This window comes from Nothobranchius furzeri, chromosome 14 (genome assembly GCF_043380555.1).
Source record: "Nothobranchius furzeri strain GRZ-AD chromosome 14, NfurGRZ-RIMD1, whole genome shotgun sequence".
Taxonomy (NCBI): domain Eukaryota; kingdom Metazoa; phylum Chordata; class Actinopteri; order Cyprinodontiformes; family Nothobranchiidae; genus Nothobranchius; species Nothobranchius furzeri.
The window spans coordinates 20,271,762-20,286,376 of NC_091754.1; the positions used below are offsets into that span (position 1 = coordinate 20,271,762).

The window sequence follows — 14,615 nt, forward strand, 5'->3', positions numbered from 1 at the left end:
AAATGGAGTTAGAGTGAATAGCTTGAGCTCAATAGACAATATTTCATCTTTTCTCTGCAAACTGATAAATGTTTAAAGAACACATTATCTTTATGAGTTATAACAATCTCAGTCACTATTTGATGCAATCTTATATCTATGAAGTGGTTTTGTTAGGCTACACAATTTGAGCTTCGCGTTCAGAGTTATTTTTGTCCTTTGGGACTTGCCGTTTGTTGCCAGGAGCGACATCGACGCTTGGTGCGCTAATCCGTCCAACACTTAGCTAGTGCACCTAGAGTGTAGCTTTTCTCCACGATATTTTTAACGTGCAGACATGGCTTCTGCTTTAGATACTCTATGGGAGGACAGAGACGTTAGATTTGACATAACGGCGCAGTAAGTTCACCTAATAATTTGAAATTACTTCATCGAAACAGCTTGATTTAGTTAGCTAGGTGGCTGATGCTACATCTTAGGCTAGTTTAATGTCGCCTTTGCCCGTTTTGGGGGGTGGCATGTCATTTTAAACCATTTGTTACATGCATTTAAATTAATTTATAGCTATAACTATTCCTTGATAAGCAAATCCTTGTTGTCGCACAGGCAGATGAAAACTCGTCCAGGAGAGGTGCTGATAGATTGTCTGGACTCCATCGAAGACACTAAAGGAAACAACGGAGACAGAGGTACTTTCTTATTCATGTGGATTATATTAAATAATTCGGGTGGTAAATAATAATCGTGTTTTTCTGCAGGGAGACTTCTGGTAACAAATCTGAGAATCATTTGGCACTCGGTGGCTCTGCCAAGAGTCAATTTGTGTGAGTAACCCTTATTAATATGGATATATCGGATTAAGTGCTGAACAACAGTAATAAATAGTCATCTAATATAGTGAAAAAATTAGTAGTACATATAATGTGGTGACTCCTGATGTCAATTATATTTGTTTATTTTTTCAGCTGTGGGTTACAACACTATAATCAACATCACAACAAGGACAGCAAACTCTGTAAGTAATGTCTCTAATTTACTTGTGTTCTTCGAGTTTCATGAGTGAGAAAGACAAAAAAAATCTAAATTTTGATTTGCCTTTTATTCACTAGAAACTGAGAGGCCAAACCGAAGCCCTGTACATCCTAACAAAGTCCAACAACACAAGATTTGAGTTCATTTTTACAAATTTGGTTCTGGGAAGTCCAAGACTCTTCACTTCTGTGATTGCTGTTCACAGGTAAAAAAAAATCACAAAGTAAAACCTTAAATATTAAATCTAAAATCTGTTTTGTGTTGCTACAGGGCTTATGAGACTTCTAAGATGTACAGGGACCTGAAACTGCGGGCTGCTCTTATTCAAAACAAGCACCTGAGACTCTTACCTCGAGAGCAAGTGTATGATAAAATCAATGGGGTCTGGAATTTATCCAGTGATCAGGTACTGATACCTTTAAGGAAAACATGCTTTAATAATATATGTATGATCAGAGTACATTTAAACTTGTTCATCATATATATTGTGTGCAATTTTTTTAGTTTTTGTAACTGAGCCTCTGTTAACCTGTTTTTTTTTCTCTCAGGGTAACCTTGGAACGTTCTTTATTACGAATGTTCGAATTGTGTGGCATGCCAACATGAATGAGAGCTTCAATGTCAGCATCCCTTATCTCCAGATTGTAAGTACAAGTTAATATTACTTTTTAAAGTATTACTGTGTTGATTTTGATGGAAAAAACAGTTCATTCGGGATGTTTGAGTTCCTTTTTGTGACATTTGACTCATTCTGTTATTCCCCTAGTGGTCAATCAGAATAAGAGACTCAAAGTTTGGCTTGGCTTTGGTGATTGAGAGTTCACGACAGGTACATTTAATGATGATCATCTGATGAAATCACCTTATTAAAGTTTTTCTTTTCAGTTTTACTATTTGTAAGATGCAGATATTTACTACTTTTATGGTTTCAGAGTGGAGGATATGTTCTTGGGTTTAAAATAGACCCAGTGGAAAAGCTTCAAGATGCTCTCAAAGAGATCAATTCCTTGCATAAAGTGTACTCAGCCAACCCCATATTTGGGGTGGATTATGAAATGGAAGAAAAGGTAAATGAAAATTTTTTGACTTTATATTCATTGCCTCACAAGGATGTTGCATCAAAACCAGACCTAAGCCTGATTGGACTATTTATACTGTTTGTATCAATAACTTCAGCCTCAGCCTTTGGAAGAACTCACCGTGGAACAACTTCCTGATGACGTGGAAATCGAGCCTGATGAGCAGACCGATGCTTTCACTGTGAGTGAGACTGCTGGTGTTTTTATGCTCCTCTGGGAGTTTAAAAGCTATCACACTCTCAGAATAGCTGTGAGTTAATTCCCCTGTTGCTCCTGCTCTTGTTTATGTTGCTCAGTTACAATAACCCTTTATAACAAACACACGTACCATACTCACTTTTATTTTTTATGTTAATGTGTGCTTGTGTGTGTGTGTGCTTGCTTACAGGCCTACTTTGCTGATGGAAATAAGGTAATTTGTCATCTTTTATCAACTATGGTGTTTAGTTTGTGGTGCAGTGAAACATTCAAAAACCTAACTGATTTATTGTAAAACCACAGCAACAAGACCGTGAACCCGTTTTCTCTGAGGAACTGGGCCTTGCTGTGGAGAAGCTCAAGGATGGCTTTACACTTCAAGGACTGTGGGAAGTAATGGGCTGATGGTAGATTCTCCCCGATCAGGATTCTATGTTCTCCGTACAATTTTAGTAGTTTAGGAATAAGCTTCTTTAACAAAAGAACTGTGCTAAAGGTAGCTAGAGGAGACGGTGTCTCTACTTTTTAAAAATGAATTCCCTAAAGGATCTCAGTTATATCCTTTGTTATTGTTTGTTTTTTTACAGAAAGGATTTGCAGACTGCAGAACAAAAGCACATAAAATTATTAAAGTAAATGCCTGCACAGCCAGACAGTTTATCAACACAGGATTTGTTTTGTTATTTCTAAAAGTAGGTCAACAAGACATCCAAAAAATGCCGCGATCGGGTTCATGATCCATCAGAACTTCTCATCAGAACATTCCTTGCTAAAGTATCTATCTTTGTACATGTATTGTGTTTATTTGTCATGTTGTAAAGTTCACTAAATTATGTTTAGTATATTAAAGATTTTAAATTTTCATTGTAAAGAAAAGTATTGTTTAATATGAATAAAATAGACTTAAATGATGGAGGTTCATTTCTTTACATTATTTGATCAACTTATCGAATGATTCATAAGGTTCGCATAGAAACACCAGCTAAGTACAAAGATGAACAACATGTTAGAGGATAAACTGTCCCCTCTTGTAGCAGCTGTTTACTGACTGTCCACCACTTAGGTCACTGGTGAATCCAGATCACACACACTGTATTGTCATGGCCGTTGCTGATGCTATCAGTACATTGTGAATCAACTTGTACATCTCTAACTACCAAACTTCAATGTCAACCACACTAAAAATTAAGAAAACGTCGCTTGATGTTTCCTTTGAAAAATCCAGTAAATGACATGAGACGACTGCTGTTTGTGTGTGACAGCACAATAACTTTGGTGCTAATTACTGCCGTGACAAGCCTCCACAGTTGTTTCATCTGTACGACAGCTGTGTGAGGGCTCCAACAGGGCCAACCTGAATTCTTCCCAGATGGGGTGGCCGGCTATATTTAGAGAGTCACGGTTATATTAAAGTGGCCTCAGACCTGGCTGTCTGTAGTTCACCGTCTTCAGGAAACGGGACAATCCAGCATCAATTGCTCTTCTTCCATCTACTTCCTGTCCTGAGAGGATGGATGCCCAAGGCCTGAAAGAAGATCTCCGTCTGTTTCAGAGCACTCTGCTTCAGGATGGACTCAAGGAGCTTCTGAATGAGAACAAGTTAATTGACTGCGTCCTAAAAGTTGGAGACAGAAGTATACCCTGCCATCGGCTCATTCTGGCGGCATGCAGTCCGTCTTTCAGAGAGCTCTTCTTCTCAGAGAATGGGATGGAGGTGGACAAAAAGGAGGTTGTTCTAGACAACCTAGACCCCAACATTATGGAGGTGATTGTGAGTTATCTGTACTCTGCTGAGATTGACATCAATGAGAACAATGTTCAGGATATTCTGGGAGTTGCCAATCGCTTCCAGATCCCTTCAGTGTTCACAGTTTGTGTGAACTACCTCCAGAAGATGGTGACTAAGAAGAGCTGCCTGGCTATCTACAGGCTGGGACTGATGCTGAACTGTGCCAGGCTAGCAATGGCAGCTAGGGATTACATCGCAGATCGCTTTGAGGCCGTCGCAAAGGACGATGATTTTTTGGAACTTGCTCCGCCCGAACTCTTTGCAATCATCGGAGCCGATGCGTTAAATGTCGAAAAAGAAGAAGTGGTGTTTGAGGCTCTCATGAGGTGGATTCGAAAGGACAAAGAAAAGCGCGCACAATCCTTAGGAGAGGCTTTTGATTACATTCGCTTCCGTCTTCTTCCGGAGAAATACTTCAAGGAAAAAGTGGAGAAAGATGAGCTTGTCAAGGCTAATCCTGAGCTTCTCAAAAAGATCAAGGATGCCTTCGCTGGGAAGCTGCCTGAGAAAATAAAGGGACAAAGTGATGCTGAGGGAGAGGAAGGGAAGCTGCCAGGTTACCTGAACGACAACCGCAGATATGGCATGTACGCCAAAGACATGATTCTCATGATTAACGACACTGCTGCTGTGGCTTACGACGGCCAGGAGAACGAGTGCTTCCTTGCAGCAATGGCTGAGCAAATCCCCCGAAACCACGTCAGCCTCACATCAAAGAATAACCTCTATGTGTTGGGAGGACTGTTTGTAGATGAAGAGGATAAAGAAAATCCCCTACAGTGTTACTTCTACCAGGTAGACACTCTTTGCTCCACTTAATCATGAAGTGAAATCCCATGTTTAGCTTTTAAAGTATGTCTTAAAACTTTGCTTTCAGTTGGACAGTCTTGCTGCAGAATGGACAGCTCTGCCGCCAATGCCTTCACCCAGGTGTCTGTTTGGTTTGGGTGAATTTGAAAACCTCATCTTTGCTGTTGCAGGGAAAGACTTGGAGTCCAACGAGTCTCACGATACCGTTTTGTGCTACGACACCGCGTACGTTTAGCGAGTTGAGAAGTTACAGCTCTGTTCTGTGAAGTCCTACGGGAAATGGTGACGCGGCAACTGTTTGTTTTTCTTTGCGTTTAGAAAGATGAAATGGATAGAAACTAAAAAGCTGCCCATAAAAGTCCACGGCCACTGTGTGGTGTCTGAGAACGGCCTGGTGTACTGCATCGGAGGAAAAACCAACGACAAGTAAGATCGGAACATTAAACTATTTTGGGGAAAAGTATTTTTTTTAGTAACTCTACTTTGGGATTTTTGTGTTTTGCTTGGGAAAAAAAGTAAGGCAACCAATAAGATGTTTGCATACAACCACAAGAGGTCAGAGTGGAAGGAGGTTGCTTCGATGAAGGTACCCAGATCCATGTTTGGAGCAGTTATCCATAAAGGGAAGATTATTGTTGCAGGAGGAGCCAACGAAGATGGCCTGACTGCTGTATGTGAAGCTTATGACTTTGGGACCAACAAGTAAGTCCTGCTTTATTTTAATATTTTTAATATGCGTCAATTTCACACCAGTTATATTTGAATTATGACGTAAGAAAGACACCCCAAGTTGAAGTTTATTGGATATAAAAGGACAAGTCAGGAGGATCACTTATGTGTGTTTTGTTTTAGGTGGTCTCTTTTTACAGAGTTTCCCCAGGAGAGGAGCTCAATGAACCTGGTCAGCTGTGGTGGGCTCCTGTACGCTGTAGGAGGCTTCACCATGGTAGAGAACGACAATAAAGAGTGTGCACCCACCGAAAACACAGACATTTGGCAGTATGTTGGGTTTCTGTCTCAAAATTTTATGTAGATGACAAACTTTTTTGTTAATATCTTCACAGTGATGTTTTTAATTTATGCTGTCTTCATCAGGTATGAAGAAAACGCCAAACAGTGGACCGGCATGATCAGAGAGATGCGTTATGCAGCAGGTGCCTCCTGTGTCTCCATGCACCTAAATCCAGCTAAAATGCCCAAACTTTAACAAGGAATGTAGGCTATGGGTTGCTGTTTGAAAAAAGTTAAATAGTCAAAAATGTACAGTGTTTTGGGTTATTTAGCCTGTCACAAGAAAAACAAAATAAAATATTTTATTCGTAAACTAAATATGTAATTCTGATCTAATTTCTTTGTTTGCAAACTAAATATTACATTTGGAGCAAAATATTTAGTTTGTCATTTAGGTATCGAATTTTGAGCGAATATTTCTATTATACATGAAATATTTGATTTGTTAGCTCCAAATTTAATATTTAGCTTGCTAACTAAATGTTTAGCTTGGAACAGTAAAATTTATATATTTATGAAGCATGGCAAAAATATCACTTTGAAAAATTCAATCCCATTATGTTTTGGGTTATTTAGGCTGTCACAAGCAAAAGAAAATGGGAGATCATTTTTCTGTCGTATATCATTAGATGTCACAGTTCCATACTAATTATTTTGTTAGCAAGCTAAATATTTAATTCCAATCTAATTTCTTAGTTTGCAAAATGAATATTACATTTGGAGCAAAATATTTGGTTTGTCGTTTAGGTATCGAATTTTCAGCTAATATTTCTATTATACATGAAATATTTGATTTCTAAATGGTTAGCTCCAAATTTAATATTTAGCTTGCTAACTAAATGTTTAGTTTGAAACTGTAAAATTTATATATTTATGAAGCATGGCAAAAACATCACTTGGAAAGATTCAATCCCATTTTGTCTGTGACGTGCTAAATACAAATTACTGCTGTAAAAGTTTACAAACAGAACCCTATATAATCTTCCCACTTTTAAGAATTTAATGTGATGCTTTCAGTTAACTATTTACCTTTCATTTAACTCATTTTTCCTGTCAAATGTAAGTAAAAGATTTCAAAATGTTTGTCCCCATGCAAAAAGTTTTTGTTGTATAAATTTGCACCCTGCAGCTTCGGCTTGATTTAGAAATATTATGGTTAAAAACTAAGACTAGCTTTTAAATGAATTTAGTATGACATGTGAAGGGATAAAATGACTAATTTCTGCCATACTATGCAACTTTTTTATATTTTTAAACAATTGTCTTGAGCCAGTATGTGCTAAAATGACCCTTTACAAGATCAATGAAGCATCACTCAGACCTCCAACGCCCTCTGTGGCCATAATATCGCATTTGCAACTTCAGAGTGCTGGCCCGGTCTGTTGGACTTTGAGCATGTTTTAGATCGCGAACACAGCTTTGTTTCATTGCTGATTTGTTTGATTTAATGATGAATCACTCCAGAAGACACTAATGAAGGTTACAGAGCCATTTGTGCAGTTAGATCAAGGTGTTAAAAAGACAAACTCACAGCAAGGAGATAAGTTTTGCTTTTGGTTCTACTAAACGGACACTAGGGGGTGCTAAAGGCAAGCAATACCGCCAAGTGTGCCTTTAAAGTAAAAACTATCAAATACTGGTAATTTGTTCTTTCCATGATGTTGGTAATATAAAAGCATGTTTTTCGTTTAAATAAGTTTTACAAAAAAATAATAAAATTGCTCCATTTCAATTGTTTTCATTAATCTCATAGTTGAGCACAACTGGAAATGCATTTAAAAAATCCCAACTTTAATTTTTTTCTTCTATTTATTAAAAATAATAAAGAACACATTCAACATTGCTTAACATGAACGAGGTAGATTCATGTGAACTTTAGTTTGTCGAAAGCAAGAAGAACTTCATGTATAGCAACGCTTTTTGAGAGACATCTGGGATGATTTCTCCATTTAACATTTCTGTCACAGTTCATTGAACAAAATCATCCAAGTATTTTCCCTCTCAGGTATGCCTTCCTTGCATCAAATGTTGAAAGCTCCATGGAGTTCCATTCGAAGCGAGGAATCTGTAGAAAATACAGAAAACACCAGTTTTCTTCACAGACTCTCCAACTGATTATTGAAACTCGCGTAGAAAAAAAACCAATATTTTCCTCACCTGAACAACATGATATCCCAGAATTTCAAGGTGTCTCTTTCTCATTAGTGCTTCGCCTTTTATGTGATGAGAATTTTTGCAGAAGAATCTTGAATCAAGAAAGTCCACAGCAACACTGAAACGTAAACCAAAATTGTATTTATAAATGGATTTACATACCTACTAACCATGCATCCATCCACTCTCTTCTGCTTATCCGGAGCCAGGTCACAGGGGCAGCAGCCTAAGCAGAACAGCCCAGACTTTCCTTTACCCAGCCACTTGGGCCAGCTCCTCCGGGGGAATCCTAAGGTGTTCCCTGGCCAGGTGAGAGACATAGTCCCTCCAGCGTGTCCTGGGTCATCATGGGTCTTCCTTTAGGTCCTCTCCTGGTTGGACATGCTCGGAAAACCTCACCAGGGAGGCATCCTAACTAGATGCCTGAGCAACCTCAACTGGCTCCTGTCGATGTGGAGGAGAAGCGAATCTACTCCGAGCCCCTCCCGGATGACTGAGCTTCTCACTCTTTCTCTAAAGGAGAGCCTGGCCACCCTGTGTAGGAAGCTTATTTTGACTGCTTGTATCCGTGATCTCATTCTTTTGGTCACTTCCCAAAGCTCATGGCCATAGGTGAGGGTAGGAAAATAGATCGACCGGTAAATCGAGAGCTTCGACTTCTGGCTCAGCTCTCTCTTCACCGCAACAGGCCAGTACAACGCCCGCATCACTGCAGACGCAGCACCAATCCGCCTATCTACCTTGCGCTCCAACTTTCCCTCACTCCTGAACAAGACCCCGAAATACTTAAACTCCTCCAATTGAGGCAGGGTCTCATCCCTGACCCGGAGAAGGCATTCTATCCTTTTCCGACTCAAGACCATGGTCTCGGATTTGGAGGAGCTGATTCTCATCCCAGCTGCAAACCGCTCCAGCTAAAGCCGGAGATCACGTTCTGATGAAGCCAACAGGACCACATCATCTGCAAAAAGCAGAGACCTGATCCTCACGCCACCAAAACAGATCCCCTCTAAACCTTGGACGCGCCTAGAAATCCTGTCCATAGAAGTTGTGAACAGAATCTGTGACAAGTCCAGCTCTCACCGGGAAGGAGCCCGACTTACTGCCAGCAACGCTTATTAACCATAACATTAAAACCACCGTAAAGGGAAATAAGTACCGCTGAGCTCCAGGTGGAAGCTCATCTCGGATGTTTTCAGATGGAGTGGAATGCCAGAGAACCTTTCCTCTGCCTGAAATCTGCTGGGGGCTTGGTTCAGAGTAGGGTAGAGGCTGCAAATGTTTGTCCAGCTTGCATTCGAAATCTGAAATGGTATAAAAATAACTTTACAAACCACCTTAGAGAAGAAAAAAATCGAATTAGAAATGTCAAACTTGGTTAGTTTCCTTCCACGTGCGAGTTGTTCCCTTTTCCACCATCCTGCGGTACTCACCTACACTATAAAAGTATGGCGCGGTAACTGCTACTTGGACAAAGTTAATTCCACCCAGAACCTCACCCAGCATTTTGTGGATTTGCTGTTGTACGGGACTGATCGAGCCATTCCCTAAAACACAAAAACAAGCGATGCAGAAGGAACTTCGAACAAAACTGAACGTCTGCATCAGACATCACGCCACCGCATCCACAGACCTTTCCTCTGCAGATGCTCACAGTAACTATCGTGAAACCACGGCACCTGGAACTCCGGACACTCCAGACACACAGCGCGATTCAACTCCATGAGACGCTGTCGCGTCCGCAGGTTGAGGGTGTCGGGCAAACCTGTAAACACAAAAACAATCATTTAGCCTCACCGAGTTGAGAGTTTACTTACATCGAGGCGAGCGATTTAAAAAAGGATGCACAAATAACTGTGGGAACCAGCTGAGACGTACTTTCTAGTTGACAGTCCAGTTTTCCAAGAAAATCTATGTTGAAGATTTCTCTAATAAGTTCTTCAGGGAAATGATCGGCTACTGCCAACGAATACGCCAGGAGGACGAGCAGATGTGGGTCAAAGGAGCCTAGAAGCACGCACGTGGAAACCAATGAGTTACATTAAATTGAAAAAGAAAAAAAAAGGCGCAAGGCTTCATGCTTACTCATGTGAGGAGTGAAGCGCTTAATGCAAGCGTCATAGAGCTCGTCTTTCTGTGTGGGTTCATAGTTCAGGATAGAAAAGGGGAGCAGCGTGGCATATGTTGCTGAGAAGTGAATCTTGAAACCATAAAAGGAAACATACAGAAAATGAGCCGTTATTGGAGATTAAAATGCTGTGATTTGTCTTTGAGAACCTTGTCGATGTTTTCCAAGGCCACTTTGGCCATCCTGTCCATCAGAGGAGGGTGGAGGTGATTCATTCTGGTAAGGAAGAAGGCCAGTTCTGAGATGTTGGTCCAGTTTACTTGGTCCATCATCCTGTTGAGCGTGGCAATCGCCTCTTCCAGCAGCATCTCCTCAAACCACGCCCCTGAGATGTACTTGAGCTCCTCCAGCACCAGGTCCAGCTTGGCGGCCACCTGCAGCCTCTCACGGCCGCAGTTGCTCAGCCTCTGTAGCAGCCGGACGTATTTGCTGTGGGTGTTGTGTCGGTATGAGGGATCGTTTCTGATCCACTTGGCTACAGCGAAGGAGATGGTATTCAGCTCATCGAGGTCACACTGTGACATCACCTCATCCACCCGCGAGACAACGCCCTCGTCGAGCCATGGGGAGGGCAGCATGGACAGAACTCGGGTCAGCGTGGTCACCTCAGATGGGTAAAAACTGCGCTGCAGGAAGCTGAAAAGGACATAAAACTAAAAGCTTATTTTTGATTTCATCGAATCTGTGCATTCGTTAGAGAACTTACCTAATCAGGGTCTTTCTTAATGTAGCAAAGAGTTCTGAGTTCTGATAGTGCAACAGGAAAAGAGCCTGGGTGATTCTGGCCACCTCCAATGACTTGTAGACATGAAGGTTTTTTTGGATTATTGATGCAATTCTGGGGAAAATAAAGCAAATGGGTAAACGTTGTACACTGAAAATTTCCAGCAGGTTTTTAACATAAATAAACTATTTACTTTTACGTAACAACTGGATGGCTTTTTCTTAGGAGGATAGGATCTGAGGTGAAGTAGCATGTGTAAGATAGCACCCCCTAGTGTCAGTTCTTAGAACTGAATCTCCTAGAGGTGCGTTTGTCATTTTAGCATCTTAATCTAACTGCTGAAATGTCTCCCCAGCCTTACTTGGTGTCAACAGGAGTAAATTAAACCGATCAGCTGTGTTCATGATCTAAAACGTGCGGAAAACGTGCTGGAAGCAGACTGTAGCGCCAGGTGTGCCAGCTCAATTTTAGTCCCAACAGACCGGACGGCAATTCTGAAGAATGGAATATTCTGGCAACGGGACGTCAGGGCTGGGGTGGCCTTTCATTAACTCTGTGAAGGGTCATTTTAGCACATACTGGCTCTAGAAAATGATTTAAAATATGAAAACGTTGCAAAGTATCCCTTTAATGCAGAAATGCAGTAATATATATTTAAACAAACAGCATATATTTTCATAAATTTTATGGACAGGATTTCTAGGCATAGTCAAGGTATTGAGGGAATCCATTTTGGCGGCCTAAGGATCAGGTATCTGCTTTTTGCAGATGATGTGGTCCTGTTGGCTAAAGGGTATGCCTCCTCCGGGTCAGGGATGAGGTCCTGCCCCAAGTGGAGGAGTTTAAGTATCTCGGGGTCTTGTTCAGGAGTGAGGGAAAGCTGGAGCAGGAGATCGATAGGCGGATTGGTGCTGCGTCTGCAGTGAAGCGGGCTTTGTACTGGTTTGTCGTGGTGAAGAGAGAGCCGAGTCAGAAGTTGAAGATCTCGGTTTACCGGTCGATATACCCTCACCTATGGTCACGAGCTTTGGGTAGGGACCCATAGCATAAGATCATGGATACAAGCAGCTGAAATTAGTTTTCTCCGCAGGGTGGCTGGGCTCTCCCTTATAGGACGAGAAGCTTGGTCATCCAGGAGGAGCTCAAAGTAGACCCGCTGCTCCTTCACATCGGGCATCTGATTAGGATGCCTCCTGAACACCTCCCTGGTGAGGTTTTCCGGGCACGTCCAGCTGGGAGGACACCTAAACGAAGACCCGGGACACGCTGGAGGGACTATGTCTCTTGGCTGGCCAAGAGCTGGCCCAAGTGGCTGAGGAGACGGAAGGCTGGGCCTCTTGAGACTGTTGCCTCCGCGACCCAACTCCGGATAAGCGGAAGAAAATAAATGGATGGATGGATATATACACATATATTTTTTTTAAACTTACTTGTCCATTAGAAATGTCACCAACTCTGCATCAGTGTAGATAACTCTGCAAATGCGCGTATACACTCTGTGATTGTTATCTGTGCGTTAGCGGATGTCTAACTCTTTTGGCTAATAAGCGGCACTCAATTCAAACTGCATGAGGCTCGACGGGAAGGAGGGCAGACTTACCAAAAACATTTACGTATCTCCAACATTATATCACACTAAACAATGTATTTCTAAAAAATATATACATCATTCCTGAAAGGGGGAAACTGTATTGCTGCTTTAAGTGATGTTGGTGTTTTAAACAAGAGACATGAACTCACTTGTTCAGTAAAGTCAGATTTCTGCTCCGAATCTCCTCTAGCGCTTCAGCAACAGCCAGAGCTTGTTGAGCATTGAACTCATCCGCCATTAGGAGGGTCATATTCTCCAACCTGAGTGAAATGACACTGCCCATTAAACCAGATGAGACCAAAAGACTAACACGAAGGATTCCTTTTCACTCACTTCATTACGAACCTTTCTCTGATCTCTAGACTAGCAATAGGAGCCAGAGCGACAAACAGTCTGGTGAATGAGATGGGGTCGGTGCTTGTACCCATCAGCTCGATCAGCCTTTCCTTAGCAGCCAATCTGAAATCACAGTTGTTGAACTGGAGGGACTGATACAGACCCAAGATGATGTTGATATTTTCTGCATCCAGCCTGGAAATGTTGCACAAGAAGATCTTGTTGCACTTCTCCAGCAGAGGTCGGTGAATGCACTTGGTGTTGCGCAGGAACTGCACTACCCTCCGTGGAGTGTTGTAGTTGGAGGGGTCTATTGTGTGCAGGAGCTGATCCGCTCTGCTGATCAGGGCGTCCCGCAGCTGGGGAGACACGAGGCTCGAGACGCCAGTCATCAGAGCAGTCAGGATCCTGAATAAACAATAATCACAGACATAACTTATATGGCACGCATGGTATTAAACGATATGTTTTACTGACCTGGCATTGTTAATGGATGACAAACGCTGATCCAAAATACTGGCGATCCGACCCATTAAGGGACTGTTTTGAAGGTGCTGATCCTTTAAACAGACTGAGAACTTGGACAGAGATGGCAATGGAAGTCTGCAAAATGTTTGCATAAAATGTTAGCTTGTTAAATCTGATAAAATAAACACACAAAATGCAAACGTACCTGTCTACTCTAAGCCATGCTTCTGAAACCATCTGCTGCACAAGAGATTCGTGTGGTTCCACTTTCAGCCTATGCAAGAGAGGGCCATTTATTATGCAGCAACTAAATTTCATATAAATAGTCACTAAACAGATTGATGATGCTGAAGTACCTGAGGAAAGCATAAAGTATGTCAATCAGCATTAAATCACTCATAAGAGCAATTTTATTCTCTGCCAAAACCTGGAGAGTTAAGAACTGTGGGTGAGTCTTTGTGAGGTCAATGGTCCTGAGGAGTTCAGGTCTCTCTTTCTGGAACTGCCACAGCATCCTCACAGCACAGCTGACATGGTCCACAGTCAGCTTGGCTTTGTTCCTGCTCACCACATCAAACACCTGGTCTTCATTGGAGCAGACCCGCAGACCCTCCAGGATCTGGGTTCTGTTTGCTGCACCACAATGAAGGAGCCGTGTGAGGCAGGGGTTCACACATCGGAGTCGATGCATCCTCACACACCTGGGCTCAGGCTAGGTCTTCATTTCTCTGGTGATTTCCCAGCTGTTGGCACAGAGGAAGGCTGAACCGTGACATAAAAAAAACAAGATTTTGTTTTTTCTGGAGATCATTTGAAAACACATAAAGTAAAAACAATCAAATAAATGTGAGAGTGATGATACTAAAAGACTTACATGGATCAGTTATTCATGCTGACTTAATCTCAAAGATGGGAGGAAACATTTACTTTGCTCATCTAAGTTAAATGCACCGTGCTCACGTGGATGCGCCAACAAGCGGGGTTTTATCACCGTTTACTTACGAGTTATTAGCTAGATTTCAGCACATTAAATAATTAATAAATTACTATTGAAAACACAGGATGCAGTCAGTTATGCACCTCAAAGTCAAAATTACCTTACATGTGTGCAGTGGAGTTTTACTTCCGTGTCAAGTGACGCAATACGAGGAGGAATTTTTACCTGGGTAATGCCTTTCAGGCGTCAACTCTTGTTAGATCAGTTTGTGTAAACGTCTTTACTGTCGTGCTTTTGCACCACAACTGATCGTAACTGAGTATAGTTTGAATCAAACAAGGGCACGTTTCAAAGTGTTTAAACCAAGATACAGCGAATG

At 41.7% G+C, this 14,615-nt stretch overlaps 3 protein-coding genes across 4 annotated transcripts; 2 read left to right on the plus strand and 1 right to left on the minus strand.

Annotated features, from left to right (window-relative positions):
- Nucleotides 1-92: 92 nt before the first annotated feature.
- bbs5 (Bardet-Biedl syndrome 5) lies at nucleotides 93-3,199 on the plus strand. The gene is made up of 12 exons (XM_015966529.3): nucleotides 93-378; nucleotides 586-668; nucleotides 738-803; nucleotides 945-994; nucleotides 1,089-1,216; nucleotides 1,282-1,417; nucleotides 1,560-1,655; nucleotides 1,778-1,840; nucleotides 1,944-2,078; nucleotides 2,188-2,271; nucleotides 2,479-2,502; nucleotides 2,592-3,199. Exons 1-12 carry the CDS (start codon nucleotides 317-319, stop codon nucleotides 2,691-2,693), a joined length of 1,029 nt encoding a protein of 342 aa, XP_015822015.1. The 5' UTR covers nucleotides 93-316; the 3' UTR covers nucleotides 2,694-3,199.
- A 478-nt stretch (nucleotides 3,200-3,677) lies between these two features.
- Nucleotides 3,678-6,980, plus strand: klhl41a (kelch-like family member 41a). The gene is made up of 6 exons (XM_015966528.3): nucleotides 3,678-4,872; nucleotides 4,955-5,112; nucleotides 5,206-5,313; nucleotides 5,404-5,589; nucleotides 5,740-5,886; nucleotides 5,983-6,980. The coding sequence occupies exons 1-6, from the start codon at nucleotides 3,799-3,801 to the stop codon at nucleotides 6,092-6,094; spliced, it is 1,785 nt and encodes a 594-aa protein (XP_015822014.1). The 5' UTR covers nucleotides 3,678-3,798; the 3' UTR covers nucleotides 6,095-6,980.
- A 777-nt stretch (nucleotides 6,981-7,757) lies between these two features.
- On the minus strand, nucleotides 7,758-14,428 carry fastkd1 (FAST kinase domains 1). 2 transcript variants are annotated; one of them, XM_015966525.3, is made up of 15 exons: nucleotides 14,174-14,428; nucleotides 13,656-14,042; nucleotides 13,505-13,573; nucleotides 13,309-13,434; nucleotides 12,841-13,239; nucleotides 12,645-12,755; nucleotides 10,887-11,018; nucleotides 10,330-10,816; nucleotides 10,138-10,252; nucleotides 9,931-10,059; nucleotides 9,686-9,817; nucleotides 9,486-9,599; nucleotides 9,212-9,356; nucleotides 8,056-8,170; nucleotides 7,758-7,963 (listed from the first exon to the last, which is right to left on the minus strand). In XM_015966525.3, exons 2-15 carry the CDS (start codon nucleotides 13,988-13,990, stop codon nucleotides 7,880-7,882), a joined length of 2,493 nt encoding a protein of 830 aa, XP_015822011.1. In that variant the 5' UTR covers nucleotides 13,991-14,042; nucleotides 14,174-14,428; the 3' UTR covers nucleotides 7,758-7,879. The 2 variants fall into 2 exon arrangements, with proteins under 2 accessions (XP_015822011.1, XP_015822010.1); XM_015966524.3 differs by having other exon boundaries at nucleotides 13,656-14,061.
- Between the last annotated feature and the right edge of the window lie 187 nt (nucleotides 14,429-14,615).